General features: G+C 56.8%; 3 protein-coding genes across 5 annotated transcripts in view; all 3 read right to left on the reverse strand.

Annotated features, from left to right (window-relative positions):
* Positions 1 to 2,545: 2,545 nt before the first annotated feature.
* Positions 2,546 to 8,507, reverse strand: DOK3 (docking protein 3). Its single transcript, XM_007463106.1, has 6 exons — positions 8,459 to 8,507; positions 8,124 to 8,298; positions 6,875 to 7,180; positions 5,042 to 5,141; positions 4,757 to 4,929; positions 2,546 to 3,451 (listed from the first exon to the last, which is right to left on the reverse strand). Exons 2-6 carry the CDS (start codon positions 8,193 to 8,195, stop codon positions 2,753 to 2,755), a joined length of 1,350 nt encoding a protein of 449 aa, XP_007463168.1. The 5' UTR covers positions 8,196 to 8,298; positions 8,459 to 8,507; the 3' UTR covers positions 2,546 to 2,752.
* Positions 8,508 to 10,201: 1,694 nt separating this feature from the next.
* On the reverse strand, positions 10,202 to 15,805 carry DDX41 (DEAD-box helicase 41). Of its 3 annotated transcripts, none has more exons than XM_007463107.1 (17): positions 15,472 to 15,526; positions 15,273 to 15,383; positions 14,837 to 14,996; positions 14,682 to 14,756; positions 14,493 to 14,553; positions 14,231 to 14,367; positions 13,728 to 13,800; positions 13,472 to 13,625; positions 13,258 to 13,394; positions 12,255 to 12,417; positions 11,963 to 12,094; positions 11,614 to 11,685; positions 11,413 to 11,509; positions 11,124 to 11,273; positions 10,968 to 11,039; positions 10,741 to 10,851; positions 10,202 to 10,561 (listed from the first exon to the last, which is right to left on the reverse strand). In XM_007463107.1, the coding sequence occupies exons 1-17, from the start codon at positions 15,496 to 15,498 to the stop codon at positions 10,425 to 10,427; spliced, it is 1,869 nt and encodes a 622-aa protein (XP_007463169.1). In that variant the 5' UTR covers positions 15,499 to 15,526; the 3' UTR covers positions 10,202 to 10,424. The 3 variants fall into 3 exon arrangements, with proteins under 3 accessions (XP_007463169.1, XP_007463170.1, XP_007463171.1); XM_007463108.1 differs by lacking the exon at positions 15,472 to 15,526 and adding an exon at positions 15,765 to 15,805 and having other exon boundaries at positions 10,213 to 10,561; XM_007463109.1 differs by lacking the exons at positions 15,273 to 15,383; positions 15,472 to 15,526 and adding an exon at positions 15,566 to 15,670 and having other exon boundaries at positions 10,425 to 10,561.
* A 2,412-nt stretch (positions 15,806 to 18,217) lies between these two features.
* FAM193B (family with sequence similarity 193 member B) overlaps positions 18,218 to 21,310 on the reverse strand; it is a 32,017-nt gene continuing 28,924 nt past the window's right edge. Inside the window, exons 9-10 of the mRNA XM_007463110.1 lie at positions 20,411 to 20,508; positions 18,218 to 18,588 (exon numbers count right to left, since the gene is read on the reverse strand). Coding sequence (XP_007463172.1) covers positions 20,412 to 20,508 — 97 coding nt within the window. The 3' untranslated portion in view covers positions 18,218 to 18,588; position 20,411. The remainder of the gene's footprint in view (positions 18,589 to 20,410; positions 20,509 to 21,310) is intronic.

Raw genomic sequence — 21,310 nt, forward strand, 5'->3', positions numbered from 1 at the left:
CACAGCAAATGTATTCCTGCCTCAGGGCCTTTGCACTTGTGACTCCTGCTTGAAACACCTTCTCCCAGATATCTAAACAACAGGCTGTCTCATTGTGTTCAGGTCTCTGCTCAGATGTTGCCTCCTCCTTCCTTGATTGTCCTATCTAAAACAGCAGCCCCCTGACACCTCACCTGCATAATGCACTAGTCCCTTATCCTGCTTTATTTTTCCCTATAGCACTTACCACCATTTGACATTATATTGTTTGTTTCTTCATTGCCCTTTGTCCCCATTAGAAAGTCATTCCTGTGAGAGCAGGGGCTTGTCTGTCTTGTTCAGCATCTCCCCAGTGCCTGCACACAGTGGATATGAATGAACAGATGAAGGAAGGACTGAGAAAGTGAAACAGCAAATGAGCAAAGGAAGAAGTGGCAGGCTGGGGCCCCTAGCAATCCTTCAACAGAGAGGGCCCTGGGATCCCATTCCTTGGGCCCCTGCAGGGCTCAGACCTAGATGGTGCCACTAAGAGCTCCCTGCACAGACAGCCCCTGGGTAGAAACAGGCCTTGGGCTAGGACACAGTGCCCCCTGGTGGTCAGGACACCTGCAGCTCCAGGGCCAGTTCCCTAGATGTTTCCAAAGATTTTCTCTTCCACAGTCTGGTTGGAACCTCACAAAAATAGCCATGAGACAAAAAGGTTTAGATTTGTAATAAAAAAAAAAGTATGCCAAAACAAAAAGAATCTACTGTATAAAACAGGAAACTATATTCAATATCTTGTAATAACCTATAATAGAAAATAATTTGAAAAAGAATGTATGTATGTATATATGTAACTGAATCACTTTGCTGTACATCTGAAACATTGTAAATCAACTATACTTCAATTTAAAAATGAATATAGGGCTTCCCTGGTGGCGCAGTGGTTGAGAGTCCGCCTGCCGATGCAGGGGACACGGGTTCGTGCCCCAGTCTGGGAGGATCCCACATGCCGCGGAGTGGTTGGACCCGTGAGCCATGGCCGCTGGGCCTGCACATCTGGAGCCTGTGCTCCGCAACAGGAGAGGCGACAACAGTGAGGGGCCCGCGTACCGCAAAAAAATAAATAAATAAAAATGAATATAAATGGGCTTCCCTGGTGGCAGAGTGGTTAAGAATCTGCCTGCCAATGCAGGGGACACAGGTTCGAGCCCTGGTCTGGGAAGATCCCACATGCCGCGGAGCAACTAAGCCCGTGCACCACAACTACTGAGCCTGTGCTCTAGAGCCCTAGAGCTACAACTACTGAGCCATGTGCCACAACTACTGGAGCCTACGCGCCTAGAGCTCATGCTCTGCTACAAGAGAAGTCACCACAATGAGTAGCCCCTGCTCGCTGCAACTAGAGAAAGCCTGCATGTGCAGCAATGAAGACCCAACACAGCCAAAAATAAAATAAATAAATAAATTTATTTTTTAAAAAAAGACTGAAAAAATAAAAAAATAATAATAATAAAAAAGACTGTATCATTGTGAAGTGACAGTAGAGTGTCACTGTCATAAAGATGAGGCTTGGGATGTACCAAGGGTGTGAGCAGCTGAGGTGGAACTGAGGTCAAGGGGCCAGGAGGCCGGATCTTTGGGGGCACGATCCTTGAGTGCATGGTGGCCCAGCGTTGGTGACAGGAACAGCAATAAGGGGAGGACAGTAAGGCAGGCACTAAAGTCTTCAAGAGACTCCTTATTTCCCTCTGGAGTGAGGACTCCTTGAGAACAGGACTGTGGCTGTAATGAACATGGCCGTGACCTCAGTGCCTGGCACAGAGTAGGCACCTGATCAAACTCGAATGAATGTATGCTTGGTATGTAATTTGATCTTTATCCTTGACAGTTGAGGGAGACTGAGGCCAGGGGTTCCACAGACGTGTCTGTGCATTTTTGAGTCTCAGTGGGGAGTGTTTTGGGTGTGCGCACATTTGAACTCCCTTCCACCTGCCCGTCTCCCCCCCGCCCCCAACTCCTCCCCAGCCCAGGCTTTCTGGTCCCTCAAAATCAGCCTCCACACTGCTTCCCTGGCTGACTATGTCCCTCTACTGAGGATGAGACCAAGCTCATTGTAGGATGGTGAGGTCTCTCATGTGCAGCTAACTCTCCCTCAGCCCCTTGGAGCCCGCCGGGTCCATGGTCTTCCCTTGCTCTCTGCACCCACCATGCCCACCTTCATCCTGGAAAGCTCCAGGGCTCACTGCCAGCCTGGTGAAGCCCTGTCTGCCCTTCACACTCAATTCAGGGGGCACCTCTCCCATCAGCAAGCCTTATTTCTCCCTCTGCCCTACTGTCGGAGTTATTTCTGCTAAACAGGACCACGTGGAGCCGTAATTACCTGCATCTCACCCTCCTGCTCCAGGAGACTTGAGCCTACTGGTGGCAGAGGTCAGGTCCAGGTCACGTGTGTCCCTGGAACCCAGCACAGGGCACTGGTGTTTGCTGCAATGCCTGTGTTTGAGGGTCTGTGTGGACCCGGGCAAGCCACTGCAAGGAGCCGTAGGGAGGTGGTATGGACTGTGGGCCACAAGGTGGGATGGAGAGGAGAACTAAAAGGCTTTATTACCAGCAAGTCTGTACACTATACACTGGGGGCCGGCAGGGCACCTGCGGGGTCCTCCCCAGGCTGTCTGCCTTGTCCCTCCAGGCTAGAGTGAGTGTGGGGGTGTGTCTGCAGATGTCCATTGTTACCCCGCCCTCTTGTCCCAGGGAGAGTGCATTCCTCTCCGGCAGCCACGATACTCGGTCAGGGCCTGTCGCAGGGAGCCGGTCCCTTCCTGCGCTCGCGGCTCAGCAGCGTCACCAGCTTGGCCTTGAAGCCCAAGTGGGCGCCGGCGCGGGCGGAGCCCCCGGCCTCGTCGCCGTTGTCGGCCAGCTCCAGCTCCAGCAGCCGACGGTACTGGGCCTCCAGGCTGCTGTCATGGGCCGCGGCGGGCCAGCCCAGGTCCTGGCTATTGTGGTAGATGCGGCTGGCCAGGGGGCTGCGGCCGCCCGGGCCCTCCTGCTCCGGACAGCCGACATCGGGCGCGGGGCCGGCGTCCAGCACGCACACGTTCTCGTACAGGTGCTCGGCGGCGTCCGGAAGCCGGCTGGCCCGCTTGCACACCGACGCGTAGAGCGCGGGCGCCGGCTCTTCCGGGGCTGCGGGGCCCAGCAGAGGGGGCAGGCTCCGGGGCCCGAGCTCGGCCGCGTGCGCCCTCCGGGAGCCGGGCGCCTCTGGCCCCGGGAGCACCTCCCGCAGCTCCCCCGGAGGCTCCAGCGAGGGCAGGGAGGTGGCCCGAGGCAGGGGGCAGGGCTGGGGCCCCGCCGGCTCTGGGAGCCGCTCCCGCTGGCGGGCGATGGCGGCGGCTACGGCCCCGCATAGGTCGCGGGAGCGGGGGCTGATGAAGGCGAAGAGGCCCTCGCCCGAGTCGCAGCGGCGGCCGGCTTCAAAGGAGAACACGCCCTGGGCACGGGCGGCACGGGGAGTCAGCGGCTGAGGGGCCGCCCGCCTACCGCTACCCTTCCCTGCGGGACCAGTGGGGCGGCCGCCCAGCACCTCACCTTGTCGGAGCCGAACTTGCGCAGGAAGCGGTAGGGCCAGGTGTAGAGCGCCTGGGGGCTGGCGGGCTCGTTCAGCTGGATGGAGTCCTGGCCCAGCAGCAGGAGGTAGGGCCCCTTCAGCTGGCAGCGGGCGGCTGCCTCCGTCCTCTGTACCACCACTGGAAACTCGACAACTGCAGGCACGGCGCCGTGAGGGCCACAAGCACAGCCCCCGGGCGTCCCGGAAAGATCCCAGCCCTGTTTGTGCTATAGGGCTGAGGCTGCCCCTGTACCTCCCCGACTCACCTTCCTGCCAGGAGGAGTAGATGGAGTTCTCCTCCATCTGGACCAGGCCCTTCTTGGGAGCCTCTGCCTCCCCTGATCCTTGGGAGCTCTCCCCTGTGCCCTGGGGAATGGGACAAGGTCAGAGGTTAGTGTCCCATCCACTCCTCTTCCCACATCCTTTCTCTGGGCTTCATGACAAGCAAGGGCACCCAGAGACCTGAGTGCCAGTCCCAGTTCTGCCCCTGACACACTGCAAGACCCTGGACAACCCTCTGAGCCTATTTCCCCACCTGCAATCCCCACCGGCTCCCCCTTGAGGGTGCTGAGTGCTATAAAGCAGAGGGCACAAACGAGGCTGTCCATTGCCCTTGAGGTTGGCCAGCGACTGGACCGGCCTGTGTGTGTCCCCGACAGCTTGGAGCAGTAAAGGGGTGGGAGCTTCAACGGTGGGACCCACGAGTGAATGGCCACTTGTTCCTCCCATCTCTGGCCTCTTTCCCCATCTCCCACCATGTCCTTTGGGCTCTGACCCTGAGCTCTCCATCATGACCACCTTGGCCCATGGTACCATGGCCAGGGTCAAATGCAATGGCTTTCCACTGGTCTCCTTGCCCCTGTTTATTTCCTCTTTTTTTTTTTTTTTTTTTTGGAGGCTCCAGCGAGGGCAGGGAGGTGGCCCGAGGCAGGGGGCAGGGCTGGGGCCCCGCCGGCTCTGGGAGCCGCTCCCGCTGGCGGGCGATGGCGGCGGCTACGGCCCCGCATAGGTCGCGGGAGCGGGGGCTGATGAAGGCGAAGAGGCCCTCGCCCGAGTCGCAGCGGCGGCCGGCTTCAAAGGAGAACACGCCCTGGGCACGGGCGGCACGGGGAGTCAGCGGCTGAGGGGCCGCCCGCCTACCGCTACCCTTCCCTGCGGGACCAGTGGGGCGGCCGCCCAGCACCTCACCTTGTCGGAGCCGAACTTGCGCAGGAAGCGGTAGGGCCAGGTGTAGAGCGCCTGGGGGCTGGCGGGCTCGTTCAGCTGGATGGAGTCCTGGCCCAGCAGCAGGAGGTAGGGCCCCTTCAGCTGGCAGCGGGCGGCTGCCTCCGTCCTCTGTACCACCACTGGAAACTCGACAACTGCAGGCACGGCGCCGTGAGGGCCACAAGCACAGCCCCCGGGCGTCCCGGAAAGATCCCAGCCCTGTTTGTGCTATAGGGCTGAGGCTGCCCCTGTACCTCCCCGACTCACCTTCCTGCCAGGAGGAGTAGATGGAGTTCTCCTCCATCTGGACCAGGCCCTTCTTGGGAGCCTCTGCCTCCCCTGATCCTTGGGAGCTCTCCCCTGTGCCCTGGGGAATGGGACAAGGTCAGAGGTTAGTGTCCCATCCACTCCTCTTCCCACATCCTTTCTCTGGGCTTCATGACAAGCAAGGGCACCCAGAGACCTGAGTGCCAGTCCCAGTTCTGCCCCTGACACACTGCAAGACCCTGGACAACCCTCTGAGCCTATTTCCCCACCTGCAATCCCCACCGGCTCCCCCTTGAGGGTGCTGAGTGCTATAAAGCAGAGGGCACAAACGAGGCTGTCCATTGCCCTTGAGGTTGGCCAGCGACTGGACCGGCCTGTGTGTGTCCCCGACAGCTTGGAGCAGTAAAGGGGTGGGAGCTTCAACGGTGGGACCCACGAGTGAATGGCCACTTGTTCCTCCCATCTCTGGCCTCTTTCCCCATCTCCCACCATGTCCTTTGGGCTCTGACCCTGAGCTCTCCATCATGACCACCTTGGCCCATGGTACCATGGCCAGGGTCAAATGCAATGGCTTTCCACTGGTCTCCTTGCCCCTGTTTATTTCCTCTTTTTTTTTTTTTTTTTTTAATTATAAGAATTGTGGTAAAATATACAACATAAAATTTACCATTTTAACCATTTTAAAGTGTATGATTCAACCCCAATAAAGATGTTAAAAAAAAATAAAGTGTATGATTCAGAACTTTATCATCACTCCAAATGGAAGCCCCATACCCATTAACTGTCACTTCCCATTCCCCCCTCTCCCCATTCCCTGGCAACCCCTAAGCTGCTTTCTGTCACTATGGGTTTGTCTCTTCTGTATTTCACATTAATGGAATCATACAATGTGTGGCCTTTAGTGTCTAGCTTCTCTGACTTAGCATGTTTTCAAGGTCCATCCATGTTGTAGCATGTATCAGTGCTTCGTTCCTTTTTATGGCCAAGTAATGTTCTGTTGTATGGATAGACTGCATTTGGTTTATCCATTCATCAGTTGATGGGCATTTGCGTTGTTTGCATCTTTGGGCTATTGTGAACAATGCTGCTCTAAAGATTCTCGTACAAGTTTTGTTTTTACACCTGTTTCAGTTCTCTTGGGTATACACCTAGGAGAATTGCTGGGTCATATGTTAACTCTATGTTTAGTTTTTGAGGAACCGCCACTCATTTCCTTTTGGTCCATCACGGACCCTGTAAAGCTTTAAAACTCTCAGCTTCTGTGTCCAACTCCCCAAAGGCTTCTCCTCACACTCAGAATAAAATCCCAAACTCCACATGTGGCCCAAGGCAGTTTCAACTGGCTCCCACCGGACTCTCCACTGTTGCCTCTTCCTGGGCCCCCTCTCACTCCTTACCTTCCAGCCACACTGGCCTTTCTGCTGCTTGAACATCAAGCTTTTCCCTGCCTCAGGGCCCTTGCCCATGCTGCTCCCTTAGTTCAGGGGACTCCTCAGACCTGTGTTTAGGACACACTTTCCTCAGATCTTTGCCTGGTGGGTTATTTTTCCTCAAGGATTCAGGCGCACTCTCCTCTCCTGAGAAGCCTTCCTGGACCATCCTAACATCCCCCTACTCACTCTTGGTCCCACCCAGCCTCTCATTTTCTCCATAACATGCATGGCCATCTGAGGTTTGTTCTGTGGGCTTCTGGGCTGTTTCCCAGGCTTCTAGGTGCTTGGCAGGTGCTTGCTGAGTGATGAGATGTGAATGAGCATGGAGATGAACAAGGTGTGAGTGAACTGGTCTCCCCGGCTGGCCCCTGGATGCCTTACCCGCCCACTCTGTGCTCACCGGGAAGGCCAGCTGGCAAATGGGGGCCATCCAAGACTGGCGGTGCTGTGCGGCCAGCAGGTGGCTTCGCTCCGTGGTGGTGAGCAGGAAGGCACCAGTGTCCCGCGGGCAGCTCTCACCGTCAGCCGGCAGCACGGATACGCAGTCAGCCAGGCGGATGACCCGCCGCTCTCCTCGCCGGCCAGGCCCCACAGACCTGTCACTTGCTGGCCCCAGGCCACCATCCCGGACCTCCCAGCTTTCTAGCCGTGCCACGCCTGATGGGCCTCCTGCATACAGTAGACCCCATACCTTCCGCCAGGACTTCTGCAGGAGATGAAGATGGGGGAGATGACCCTCGGGTGGCAGTTCTCCCTGCAGCTCAGCCTAGCACAAGCCACTTAGCAAACACTCCTGGCCCCCTAGGCTAGCCTCTGCCTCTCAGCTCTTCAGGCCACAGAGGATGCCTCGCCAGAGCCAGCCCGGCAGCAGGAAGCATCTGTGCTTGGAGTTGGTCAGCCCTAGCTTCAAATCCACCTCACGCTTTCCTAACTGTGACCGCCCCCCCCCCCCATAAGCACTAGGATCCTCGTCTCTCAAAAGATTATGAGAACATGGGGCTGGGGCTTCTACTGGGCAATGTCTGTTAAGTATCTAGTGGCCAGAGCAGACCACCTGACACTACTGCTTTGTTGGTGCACCCACCCCCTGTAAAGAAAAGGTCAATTGGGCCACGGGACAAGGGCTGGGGCGGGAGGGAGGCCTCAGTCTCATGATGGCAAGGAAGGAAACATGCAAATAGCGTCGAACAAAGGAAACAGACGGTTTATCTGCCTGGGCAGCAGCTGCAGCTGAGCTGTGGGTGTGCAGGGCCTGCTACCCCAGGACAGGGCTGGGAGGAGCTGAGCCCTCTTCTGCAGGATGGAGCTCCACTTTTGGGGGCTCCTCCAGCTCAGCCTCCAGCCCTCTCGAGGGGCCACAGTGCCACTAGTAGATGGGATGCCTCTCAGCTCTGCCCTGCCCCAAGGGTTCCATTCTTGGCTCCCCGCTCTTGGCTTCCCATCTGTAAATGAGGCAGGGTCTCGAAAAGGCCCACTCAGCCCAACCCGCTCAGGCTGAGAATGGGGCTCTGTTCCACTTCCCCACACCTGGGTTGGATTCCCCACCTGGACTCCTACCCCCATTCTCCCAGGTTCTGGTGGGCTGTCCAAGGCTGGGGCAGAGGCCCACCATCTGTCCTAGGCAGCTGCCTGGCAGCCAGGGTCCCCACCTTGCCAAATTTGATGTGCTGCTGGTAGAGGATGCCGTCCTTGATGGGTGTCTCCAGAGGCTCCATGGCCATGGCCGCCGCTCCGAGGGCCTGAGGAGACTGGTGACGGGCCGGAGGGGAACTCCTCACACTTCCCCTTCTGGCCACTTCCCCCTCCCTCTGTCCAGAGAGGCAGCTGCAGGATTGGGGGAGGGGAGCCCTGTCTTCGGAAAAGGAGCTAGGATGGGGGTGAAGGGCATCACATATTTCTTCCTTGGGGTTCCAGCTGGCCCAAGGTAGCCACTAGTGTCAGGCAGGGGCCTTGGACCACCTGAGGGCAGATGACCCGTGCCTGCCTGGGTCAGCTGGGTATGAGCCTCTGACCGCAGGCTGGCTCCCGAATCAGGAGCTCCTACCCTTCCCCCATCCTGGGGCAGTTGTGTACCCTGGGGCCTGCCATTCCCACAGCCTGGTCCCTACCCCAGGACCTTTCTCTAGCCCGATGGGCAAAATCCTTGTTTTCCCCCTTGGAGTCCTGGTTGGTCTGCTTGTCTTTATTCTGGAAATAGTTCTAATGTTCACTTGCTCCTCTCCATCTTCACAGCCCCTATCCATTGCCAGCTTTGGCATCTCCCCTTTCAACCACGTCCCCACCTGGGCCCACCGGGCCCTCTCTGCTAACCCCAAACCAACCTGTCTCTCCCCTCCCTAAACACTTCCTGGCTCCCAGTGCCCTGAGGTTTAGCTTGGACTCCTTGGCCCAGCATTCAGGGTGCTGGGTATTCTGGCCGCCACCTCCCCCAGCCTGGCCCCTTCAGGGCACCTCTCACCGTGCTGCTCAGGGCTCTGGAACTTCTTCCTCTGGGAGGCCTCCCCAGACCACCCCACACTGTCTGAGAGCACAAAGGCCCCAGCCCTTATGGCACAGCCCCAGCCACGTGAGCGTGGGTGGCACGCCCCCAGCGGGTTCCCTGGAGAGCTCACAGGCTTTTGAAGCTCTGCTTCTTGCTAGAGTCCTGTTTCGGTCTTGTCTTCCTGGAGGCCAGTATGGGAGCTCTGCATATGAATCTGAATCCTGAGGACAGCCTCGTTTCAGTTATTCAGTGCCACCTCTGGGAAGGAATGTGTAAACAGGCTGAATACTGTTTGGGGGTCACATGTGGGGTGTGTACCTTCTCGGGCAGGAAATCTTTTCCAAGGGCCTCATTCACCTGGCTTTGTGCCCACTGTGGCCCAAGCAGCCCTGAGCTCTGGCAGCCTCAGACACCGTGTCCTTTGCATTCTCATTGCCATTTCAGCGATGAGGAAATCAAGGCTCAGAAACGTTAAGTAACTTGCTCTAGGCCATACACCAAGTGACAAACATGGCTTGAGCAACTGCTGTCCTGCTGGGATAAGCATGTGGCCTTGCACATGAAATGCCTGGACAGAGGAGCTATCACCAATGCTTTTTCTGTCTACCCCTTGCAAGATGTTGAAATCCTGGCCCATTTGCCAGCAGTCCCGTGACCACCACCCACATTTATTCATGGCTGATCTATCTGTCCCACTCACCTGTGAACTCCTCAGAGGGCATCTGCCTGGCTCATTTGTGTCCCGAGCCCAGCAGATACCTGGGCACAGAGCTGGCTCAGTGGGTGCTTGTGGCCTGAGTGGCAGTCCTGTGGCATCTGCTGCCCCCTTGGCAAAGAGAGCACAGGGTTCCCTACTGGGAGCCTGTGTGGGCAAGGGGCCTGAGGCAGGAAGTCTCCTCCTAAAGGGCCTTAGGAGAAGCCCCAGGACCTTTACACTGTGACAGGAAGAGGGAGGCTGGGCTGGAGATTATAACAGCCAACCAGAAAGACCAGTAGACCCAACCAACCATTTCCCCTTGGTCCATCAATGTGGTTCTTCTCTGAGTCATAAATCCAGGTAGACTAGAGGAAATACCCTAAGCCCCCAGAGGGGAACCTGGGTAGGCAGCTCCTTCCACAACTGAGTACCAGCAGGTGTGGCAGTAGTGGTGGGAGATGCCAAGGCCCTACCTGAGAGGGGCTCTGGAGGTCAGAGGGTGAGGGCTGCCCAGGAAGCACAGGGCAGAGAAGGCAAAACACAGAGGCTGAGACCAAAAAGGCTGGTGTTTTAATGGCAGCTGGGGTAAAGAGGAGCAAAAATAGTAATTCTGGGGGGCACAGGGAGCAGGCAGCCAGGTCCAGCCTGGCCCAACCCAGGCCAGCTGGGCCGAGGATGCTGGCTTCTTGCCCACGGGGCAGGGGTGTGTGGGAGGTGGCTGGAGCCTCAGGGACGGAGGCCCCTTGGAGAGAAAGAGGGATGACAGCCAGCTCAGAAGTCCATGGAGCTGTGGGCCAGGTAGTCCTTGCGGCCGATGTTGCTAACCTGCTTCGTCTGCATAGCCTCGAGTTTGGGGCAGTCGGTGATCCGATGGCCCAGGCCCCCACAGAAGGCACAGCCACGCTCTCCTGGGGGAATGGGGTAGCGGTGGGTGGGGGAGGAGGGTCAGCATGGTGATGGGGCCAGGCTCTGTGCCCCAGACCCTGGGCCCCCATCAGACCCCCAGACCGCTGAGGGGCAGAATGGACTTGTTCCGTGGTGTTCCCATCACGCCCCCATTGGACTAGTGTCTCCCACCCCGTGTCACCTCCAATGTCCAGCATGGACTCGTCCCCGCAGTGCAGTACTTGCAGCACGGGTGGAACCTTCTGCTTGGCCTCCAGCAGCAGGGCTTTGAGATCCATCAGCACCGACTCATCTGTGGGGGTGGCGGGGAACCATCAGGTCCAGCCCTGGGCCCTGTAGCCAGGACCTGGCTGGTCATAGGTGGAGGACCTGGGGGACAGCCAAAGGTGGCCCTGGTGGCAGACTCACCACAGGCCTTGTTGATGAAGGTGGTGGCAATGCCTGTGTTTCCTGAGCGCCCAGTGCGGCCGATACGGTGCACTGCAGAGAGAGGGAACAGAGCATCTGGCCCACTGCCCAGGGGCTGGGGCCTAGGCCGCAACCCCAGCCCCCCAAACAGCCCACCATAGTTCTCGATCTCCTCAGGCATGTCATAATTGATGACGTGCTGGATGGCAGGGAAGTCCAAGCCCTTGGAGGCTACGTCTGTGGCCACTAGGACATCCTTCTTGCCCTCCCGGAATGCCTCGATGGCCTTGGTCCGTTCCTCTTGGTCTGGGAAGAGTCAGGCAGGAGCTATTAGAGCGACAGCAGGAGTCTGGGGAGTAGTGGCAGGCCGGCCAGGTAGGGGAAGGGATAAGATGAGGGGCTGCTATGGCAGCGGGGTCCATGCCTATGCACGTGCCACGCTAACCTTTGCCTCCATGGATGGCCACAGCCTCGACCCCCTTGAGGAGCAGGTACTCATGGATGGCGTCCACATCTGCTTTCTTCTCCGCAAAGATGAGCACCTGTCCAGGAAAGCCAACTCCAGTCACAGGGGCTGACTCCTGGGCGCCCCCACAACCTTCCGCCAGCATGCTGCCCCTGGGCTAGCCTGGTTGGCAGCACTCACAGGCGGCGGTGTCTTCTGCAGGCACTCAAGCAGGTACACCATCTTGGCTTCCTCCTTCACATATTCCACTTCCTGTCACCACCAGGATCAGGTTAGGTGGTCCTGAGAACAGGCTCACCAGCCATGGCCCTGCCACAGAGGATGGGCCCCCAGTCCCAGCTAGGAGGTGACCAAAGAGCCTCTTGCCAAGGGCTGGGTACCATGAGAAGGCTTCCTGCTAAGGGCTGTGGCTGTGAATGAAACCCCTAGTGCCCACAAGGTGGCCCCCCACCCGGCTCCGATCAGCTAAGGGAGCCTCGCCAGATCCAGCCCTCACAGGTGAGACTGCCCATCAGGAGTGCTTGCCCACCTGGATGACATCCAGGCTGGCAGCCCCGGCACGCCCCACATTGATCGTGACAGGCTTTACCAGGGCACTCTTGGCAAAGTTCTGAATCTTCTTAGGCATGGTGGCACTAAAGAGTAGAGTCTGTCGCTGGCCCTGAGGAAGAAGAGGGCTGGGGCTGAGGGCACGTGGGGGCTGGGGAGCCTGAGGGGCTGGGACAGTGAGTGGGCAGCACAGGGGCTTAGGGCCCTCCAGAGTTGAATGCGGTGTGTAGGGGGAAGGTGGCAGGAGCGTCCCGGCCAGGTGGGAAGGGCACCTTGAAGTAGGAGAAGATGGTACGGATGTCACCCTCGAAACCCATGTCGATCATGCGGTCAGCCTCGTCCAGGGCCAGGTAACGACAGATATCCAGGCTGACCATCTTCTTCTGCAGCAGATCCATGAGACGCCCAGGGGTGGCCACCATCATGTGCACACCACTGGGGACCAAGGAGGGACACTGACGGCAGGGCCACCTGCTAAGCCCTACCTAGAGGCCGGCACTCCACCTTGTTCTGCCCTCCAGCCTCTTTCCTATCTCTCCTCACCTGACGCTCCTTGTCACTGCCACCACCTTGCTCTATGGACGGCACAAGGCTCTCCTGGAGAGCGCTGCAACCTTCTCGACCACCACTCTGTTCCACTGCTCTACCCGAGCCATGTGGTCACCTCGGCCCCACACACCCTTCCCCCAGGTCACTCCTCTTGCCCCCAGGAGGACGGTCCTACATCTTCAGATAGGCCTCAGCCTGTGCTCCCACAGCTCCCTTTGTAGACCTCAAAGGCTCACTTTCATGGTACAATGAACTCATCTTTTCCACGTCTACATCCTCCCTGACTAGCAACGCCTATGAAACAGGAACTGGGTTTGGCCTGTCTGTAACCCTGGACATCTACTGCTATCTGTTGGGAACTGCACTGTGTGGAAAGGGCACAGGTCCAGCCATGCCCCAGAGCCTCAGCCTCCTCAATGGGTCACAATGAACAACCCTGACCTTCCTGGACACCCCGGGGCCTCCACCTCTTTGCCTTCTGCCTGGAATGCCCCGACTCCTTGACCTCCCAGATGCCCCCGTTCCATCTGCTGTGTTCCCACAGTACCTCACCACATCCCTCTGTCCCACCCCAACCAACCTCCCCATTAGACTGGGGGCTCATTGAGGGCTGGGCCCATGAGAGGCCTCCGCAAGGATCTGTCGAGTGGCTAAAGCAAAGGGTCCTTTAGCTTGTTTAGGTAGGGGCTTTGGGGAAGCCCTTGGGGCGGGGGTGCCTATACTCACTGTCGGATTGTCTCCATCTGCTCTTTGACGGACATGCCCCCGATGCAGAGAGCACAGCGCAGGAGTGGAGAGCTGTCCTCCTGCAGCAGGCGGCAGTAATACTCCAGGATGCCGTGGGTCTGCCGGGCCAGCTCCCGCTGCAGATACAGGGGCAGTGGCTGGCACCAGAAGGTGACCCCATATGCGCCCTGCCCTCCAGGCCAGGCTATCTTACCGAGGGGCAGATAATGAGTCCATAGGGCCCTTCACGCTTAGAGAAAGGTAACCTCTTCTCTTGCTCCAGGCAGAACATGATGACCGGCAAAGTGAACACCAGTGTCTTGCCTGAACCCGTGAAGGCTATGCCTATCATGTCACGGCCAGATAGACTGGTGAGAGAAGAGAGGCCTGAGGGTCAGTTTCAGTGGAATACAGGGACTGCTTCTCATCTAGCAACCACTCCTCCCCAGGGCCACCAGGTTCACACTCACATGGTGGGAATTCCCTGGATCTGAATGGGTGTTGGGTGGTGGATGCCCTTCTTCTTCAGGCCTCTCAGGATGGCTATAGAAAACAACACTGGCATTATCTTTGTGTCTCATAGGTACTTCAACAAGCCCCCAAAGCCTATAAAGTTGGCACTATGTCCTTCACGTTACAAATGATGAAACTAAGACCCAGGAAAAAAACAGAAAGAAAAACAAACACACAGACTTGTCCAAGGCCTCTAGGTTAAGCAGAGGCAGGATTCACACCCAGGTCTGTTTAAGGCCGTCATCACTTGCCCACCAAAGCTCCCCAATGACAGAAATTGGTAAATATGAACAGTTGCAACAACTGAAAAAGGAACATAAAGACAAATCTCTCCTTCTCAAATCCCTCATCCCCACTGACTAGACCCAATGCTGCAGTTGCTGGGCTTGGTGGGGGCTAGGCTGCAACCTTGCAGATGTTTCCCTATCAAAATGTGGTGTTGCTCCCAGCTCCCAGGCACCTGCAGGAAATTTCATTTCCTTGAAGCTCTTAATGGGTGGTGGGATACCATCTCCTTCCACCAAGATGTGGTACTTCTTCCGTACACGCTCATGCCGCTCTTCAGACATGCTCAGGACGTAACGTGGTGGTGTCCAACTGTGGGTGGGTGGCAAGAGTCAAGAGAGCCCCTGGGCACAGCTGGCTTTGGGGTGTTCTCGCCAGTCTCCACCACACACTGTCTGAAGTAAGAGTGACTGACTTTCCAGACTGGAAAGACATACCTAGTTTTGATTGGATCGTCATACGTGATTCCCTTAGCCATCTCCTTCACTGACATCAAGGCTGAGGAAACAGATGTGGCTCAGGGCTGGTTCCTGCTTCCCAGAGGCCAGGCCCTTTGAAACATAACATGCCTAGGACTGGGGAAGGAGGCTCAGTCCACCTCCTCTCTGCCCTAGCTACAGCCATACCTCGACCCTCAGCCACACTCTCCAGGATCTTCTCCTCTTCCTTCAGTTGCTTCTCTTTGGCAGACTCCTTGCGGGCTGACCAAACAAGCAGAAGGTGTCAGAGAGACACCAAAGCAGTGCACCAAGCTGAGCCTCCCGCCTGCTGCCCAGCCCACCTTCAGCCTTCTCTTTGAGGTGCTGGTGCTGATCCAGGAGGCTGACGTTGGACTGAGGGCCCAACGGGATGTCGTCCTCATCTCCCCGGGCCTCGCTGCCGCTGTCCTGCTGCTCCTCTTCCGCAGCTCCCTTGCGTCTTCGCTGCAGCAGCTTCTGGAGCTGAGGTTCCACCAGCGCCCCTCAGAGCCGAGCCCAACGCACAGTGGGGCATCGGGCCCAGGGGCCTGAGTCAGGATCCTGGCTTTCGGGAGAGGGTTCTGTGCCCCGAGGCGCACAGCTGCCCCACCCCTCAGATCAGGTCGCCAGTTCCTCGTTTGCCTGGGGACCACGCTCCCGTGTACTGACACCTCACTCCGAAGACCGGGCGCCACCCCCCATCCCACCGCCAAACCCCCATCTCCTGCCCTCGTTCCACCCTCGAGCTGGGGCCCTCACCAGCAGTTGCCGGCGCTGTCGCAACGGCACGTACGGCACGTAGTCCTCGTCGTCCTCATCGTCTGCCTCAGAGCGGCTTCCTGTGGCAGTCGCCTCGTCGGTGCGAGCCCGCTGCAGATACACACGAGTCAGATCCGGACCCCCGCCCCCCCACTTCACGATCGCTCACCACCCGCTCGGACCCCAGCCTGGTTCCCACCTTCCGCTCGGGTTCCGATTCCTCCATCCTCTGCTGCACGCATGCGCACCGCGGAAAACCCCCCCCCCCTCCACCCTCGAGCTGGGGCCCTCACCAGCAGTTGCCGGCGCTGTCGCAACGGCACGTACGGCACGTAGTCCTCGTCGTCCTCATCGTCTGCCTCAGAGCGGCTTCCTGTGGCAGTCGCCTCGTCGGTGCGAGCCCGCTGCAGATACACACGAGTCAGATCCGGACCCCCGCCCCCCCACTTCACGATCGCTCACCACCCGCTCGGACCCCAGCCTGGTTCCCACCTTCCGCTCGGGTTCCGATTCCTCCATCCTCTGCTGCACGCATGCGCCCCGCGGAAAACCCCCCCCCCCGCCTCGCCTATGATGAGATCCAATCAGATGTGCAGAAGCGGACGTCGGCGCCTAGCAACGACCTCTAAGTGCCGGATCGCGCAGAGGGACAAATTTTCTCCTGAGCCCCTGTCTTGCGGTGTGGCGTCTCCGCCCCCTGTGGGCGGCTACGCAGCTGTTGCCAGGGCTGAGGGCGAAAGCGTCAGGCAAGGCATTGTGGGACGCTGGAAGACTTGGAGCACGCCCTGAAGGCGCAAACCGAGTCGGGTTGAGTCGTGGGGACCGCTGATCCCGAAGACGGCGGTGTGCTGGGTCCCCAGCCTCGCCCAGGGCGTGACGTCACCCGGCACGCCCCCGCCGGCTGACACTGCGCCCTCTCGTGGCCGGGGAGCTGTGGGACCCAGCCAGCTGGGATCCCGCCCCGCTCTCTATCCCGCCCCCATTAACCGGCGCGGGCCAAGGAGGGCAGGGCGGGGCTTGAAAAGAAAGTGACTCAACACATGCTGCCGCTCTGACTGGTGTTCTCATCTGTGAGACACCTATGTTCAGAGTGGTGAGGGATAAACAAAATGATGACGGTGGGTTTTAACTGAGGGCCTGTATATGTATGTAAACGATTATTAATGTAAATGCTGTAACAGAGCTCAGAGAGTGACTGGGGAACCAGAGAAGGCTTTGAGGAGACCTGGATCTCAAGTTACAAGGAAGTGTGGAATCTCAGAGGTGGGAGTGCAAGAGAGGGAGAGGCTTCCTGATAGAGGGTCCAGCAGGAGTGAAGTTCTGGCCATGTGCAAGTTCCCAGGGAACAAAGTGATCACGTGGCCCGTGTGGGGTTGGGTAGTCAGAGCTAAGGCTTTAAGGTAGACCCAGAGCATGCAGGGCCGAGACTGTCAGGGTGATTTCAACTTCACTGGGAACTTTTAAAGAGGAGTGGTGGGTCAGTGCTGTTTTCTTCCTTCATATATTAAATATGAGTATGTGCTGGGCATTGTGTGTAGTGTCGAAGCAGATAAAAGATGAACAAGACACAAACCTGGCTTGTGAGGACCTTACAGATTAGGTGAGGAGACAAACATAGATAACTGGTCTTGAGATTAAGAAATCTCTAAGACACAAAAGGTACCACTTTTGGAATTAGCATAAACGCAGGGCAAACTTGATTCTCACAGTAAAAGTGGCTTCTCAGTTGAAAGAAAGGGATGTGAAAGTTAAGGTGGAATTCATGAACAAAGTGTTAACTGGGAAGAGGGAAACAAGTGAGCAAAAGTCAGAAGCCCCGAGGGTGCCAGGCCTAGCTGGAGACTGAGGTCATCAGGTGTGAAGAGAGTGTGCCAGAGGCAGGGGCCGGGCTTAGAGGGCCCTCAATGCCATTCTCAAAAGTCTTCTTTCTCTGTATGTAAAGTGGCTGCTTGATCAGACCTGCAACTTTGAAATGATGAAGCAGAATTTTAGATAGTTCTGACAATTCAATTGCAGGGCAGAAGCCTAGTGTAAGAGCTGAAGGGAGAGAGGAGCACAGGTAATAAATATACAGAGAGAGAGAGAGCGTGAGTGTGTGTGTGTGTGTGTTCAACCTGGGAGGAAGGAAGGACTGGTTTCCGATTCTGCTCCCAACACTCCACAAAGGGCTCTTAGTGACTGCGTTGCCACTACCACTGTCGCTCTGCACATTGAGCTCAGGCTAAGAGCTGGTTATAGTAGGAAAATGGCATTGGAGGTGAGGATTCGGGACAAAAGTGTGTGTGAGGCATTTCTAGCAAACTATTATATTAAAATCTGAATTCACAAACCAGATCCACGGTGGCAAGGGGGGGATGAGATAGTTCATTACTCTCCTAACTCTCAACTACTTAGGCTACACGTCCATTCCCACTGTAAAGTCAAATCCAATTTATAAAAACTCCATTTACCACCAGCTTCCCCTGACAACTCCAATCGTCCAGGCTATAGATGCACAGTTCACAAAGTCCTCAAGCCTTCCCCTGACACCTTCTCACATCAGCTGCACAGAGATCAAGTTGCACCCCTCCAACTCACCCATCTTGGACGGAGGGAAACTGAGACAGTGTGGGGAAGGGGCTGCTCAGGGTTTCCATACCAGAGTCCTCCCAACGGGTGAAATGGCACAAATGCTGCTGGCATACAGGCCTATGCTCTAATCCTAGTTCATCAAACTGAACTCAGTAGAGTCACCTTCTTGTCTGAGCTTTAATTTCCACATCTGTAAAATGGAATAACAGTCCCACTTAGCATTGCTTTGAGAATTAAGCAGAAACGATGCCAACCTGTTGACAGGTAGCACATGCTCAAGAAGGTTAATGACTAAGAAGGACTCCAATGCTTCTGAGTACATCCTTCACCCTCACTCCCCACCCAGACAAGCGAACCACCAACATACCAACTCTGTGTCCAAATGTTGCTTTATCTTTCGGCAGGAAAGATCTTCACAGTATCAAAAAGAATTGAAAAAACAAGTAAAACAAAAACAAAATACCAAACACAAAGCAGTGTTGGGCCAGCAGTACCATCAGCCCCCAAACCCAAAGGCCAGCCCAGCCCCCGGGCTCTGAGTGTGGAGGCTGCGTAGCACCAGGAAGCGGTTCTGCAGAGATCCTGAGGGGCCCCAGCACACACGGCATCTATTCAGCTTTTGGTTGGTCCGGGATGGCAGGGAGGGTCTTGGGCAGGTGGGTGGCGATGTGAAGGAAAAAGGTGTAGACCTTCAGCTGGCGGTCAGGGTCTCAGGACACCCTGAAGAAGCTTGATCTGGCAGGGGCTGAGAAAACAGAAGAGCATGGCCACATGGTGAGCAATGGCTCCCACCCTAGCCTCCCCATGCTGGCTCTGAGTCTCCACAGGTGCCTATGGAGGCAGGAACAGCTGCCTACTATTTTTGTCCCCTGGGCTGAAAACACTGAACAGACGATCACCTCCAGAAGGGGATGAAGGTTAAGTCACAGTTGGGGGACAATGCCCCGGCCCCAGTGAACATCATCCTAAATCTCAAGGAAAGTGGACAACACTCGAGGAGTCCACAACGCTCTGCTGTAGGCCAGGGTGGAATAAGAGCCCAGCCTCTGGCATTGCGCTCCTGTTGACAGTGAAGAGGCCACCTATGCACTCAGACTCCTGCCTCAGGCTCCAGGTACATGGCCCGGGCTGGGTCCCGAGTCTGTGCCAGCACTGCTTTCTTACGCACTTGGGGCTCACGATCACGCTATGAGGAGGGTGGAGAAGGTCAGAGGAGAGCATTCACTGGAGGGGAGCATCCCCTGTCTTGAGAAAGGGATCAGCCAAGAGGGAGTGGGAGAAGATTATGGCTGGATGAGGTTTCCTAGATGACAGGGGCATTGGGCTGTGGGAGGAGGTGTGACCCGTTTTCTCTCATGAAGGGCAACAGATGAAGGTGCCTGGGGTCCTTGTAGCTCCTGGTTCTTATGGAAGTGGTGAAGAAAGGCAGGAGGGCAACCCAGCCCTAGCAGAAGCTCCTGGGGGCATGGATGTATCAGTCTGGCAAAGGATCAGGAAGCCCAGGCCCACAGAGCAGAGGGGATGAGGTGAGTCTGAGGACAGTCCTGACTCTGGGGTAGTACAAATGTGCCATAGGGAGCCCAGCCCTGAAGGCTGCCCCTGGGAAGCTGAGGTCAGTGTCAAGGGTGGGGGGATCCTCACCCAAAACGGGACTCGGGGACTCAGCCCAGGGTCCAGAAGTCTGTTTCCCTGGCACTGGAAAGAGGAGGAAGAGGACAGGTGAGGACATCTCCTGGGGGGTCCCTGAGCTCAGCCCACTTGCCCCAGCTTCCTGTTGCCTTGAAGGCAGCTGTGTGGTTGCCAGCCAGAAAAGGCCTGACCCCAGGGATGCATCTTAGGGTGAACTATGACACTGCATAGCCATTAAGCCCCAAGCCCAGGACCAAGGCCTGCCAGACAGCCATCTCTTTTGCCCTTGGTTCCCAGACCACCACTGCCTTCTCAGTTTTCAGCCTGGAACATCATCTGATATGTCAATATTTCAGACAAAAGGACCCTTGCAGGTGACTGGGAGAGGAGGCCAGAGCCCAGGTGGGGGCCAGGCTCTTCTTCCAGGAGGCGGTTTCACTACCAATTTCCTCATGGAATCTGTCCTGTTTGGGGAAGAGGGCCTACCTATTCCTCTATGCCTAAATGACTTCCAAGGCCTTGGTCTAGCGTGGCTGCCCTGTCACTGTTCCCTTGGGGCTGTGTCCTCTTAGCATGGCTTCAACTTGGAAGCACCCTGGTAGCCTGCATGGAGAAGCCAGGCCAGGCAAACGAGATTCAACCCTCAGGCTGATGTCAGGCATGGGGGCAGCCCTCTGAGGCCCACGGCCTCCTGGACACTTTGGGAAGCAGCTGGTGAGGGAAATAGAGGCCTGGCAGTGATACCCCAGGAGATGGCAGGGCTGGAAGGGCCCTTCAGGAACACAAATAGGAGGGCTCTCAGGAGAAGAGATGTGGCCAGCCGAGCACCTAGTCCAACTCTCTATGCCCCAGAGCATGAAATGGCCTGGCAGGGGCACAAAAGTTGGCACAGCATGGGAAGAGGGGGTGCATGCAACACTTGAAGGGGGTCTCTATACCTCACTGAGCTGTGCTGGGAGTGGTTTTCTTGAGGCTGAAGTTGGTCCAGTTCACGGCAACTTTCTGACGCGTTTGCTTTGCAGAATCCAAACAGAACCTGTTAGGTTCGGGAGATGCCAGAGAAGCACAATCAGAGGTTCCCTCCTCTCTCCACTGGACCCTCTTCTAGACCTGTGTATCATGGTCACTAAAGAAACCAGGTCAGCTCTGCACAACCCCTCTGGCTCCCAGGTGTTGGGGTCTAGCAGTATGGGGCTTCCTGGATGAGATGCCCACAGGCCCAGGGGACAATGTGTAAAGAGAGTGGCAATGCCTTAGGATACAGCCTCCCTCCTCACCCTGTGTTTTACTCTAACTATACTGAGATGCCTTCTGTCCCTTCAAGGATGATGTGTTTCTTCTGCCCTCAAACTCTTTCCATTTTACTTGGCCCACTCATACCTATTCCTCAGGTTTCAGCCTGGTTACCACCTTCTTTGGGAGGGCTGCTCTGGCCACCCCATCTCTCAGCTTGGCCGTTCCTAGGTCCTAGCCCCATGCCCTTACTCCTCGGACAGCACTTATCACTGGATTGTATGTTTATGGCTCTCTCTCCCCACCTAGATGGACTTAGTGTTTGATTTGCCTCTGCCCCCAAAACTCATCCCAGGCAGAGCAGAGGAAGTGCAGGTGAATAAAACTGGAGAAAGCCCTTGTTCTTGGGGCCTGACATGCCTCCTGCTCCCTGTCCCTTGCACCTTCCCAGATGACCTGTCCTGCCAAATCATCCTGGCTACCTGTGTCCCAGTAGATAGGCTGGTGGGAGAGAGCCTGGAGGGGCTGGACAAGCTCTCCCTCCAAGGGCACATGGCTGAGGGTGAGGCCTTTCTGAGAGGCTTGAGTGTGTGTGTGTGTCGGGG

This window comes from Lipotes vexillifer, unplaced genomic scaffold (assembly GCF_000442215.2).
Source record: "Lipotes vexillifer unplaced genomic scaffold, Lipotes_vexillifer_v1.1 scaffold514, whole genome shotgun sequence".
NCBI classification, from domain to species: Eukaryota; Metazoa; Chordata; class Mammalia; order Artiodactyla; family Lipotidae; genus Lipotes; species Lipotes vexillifer.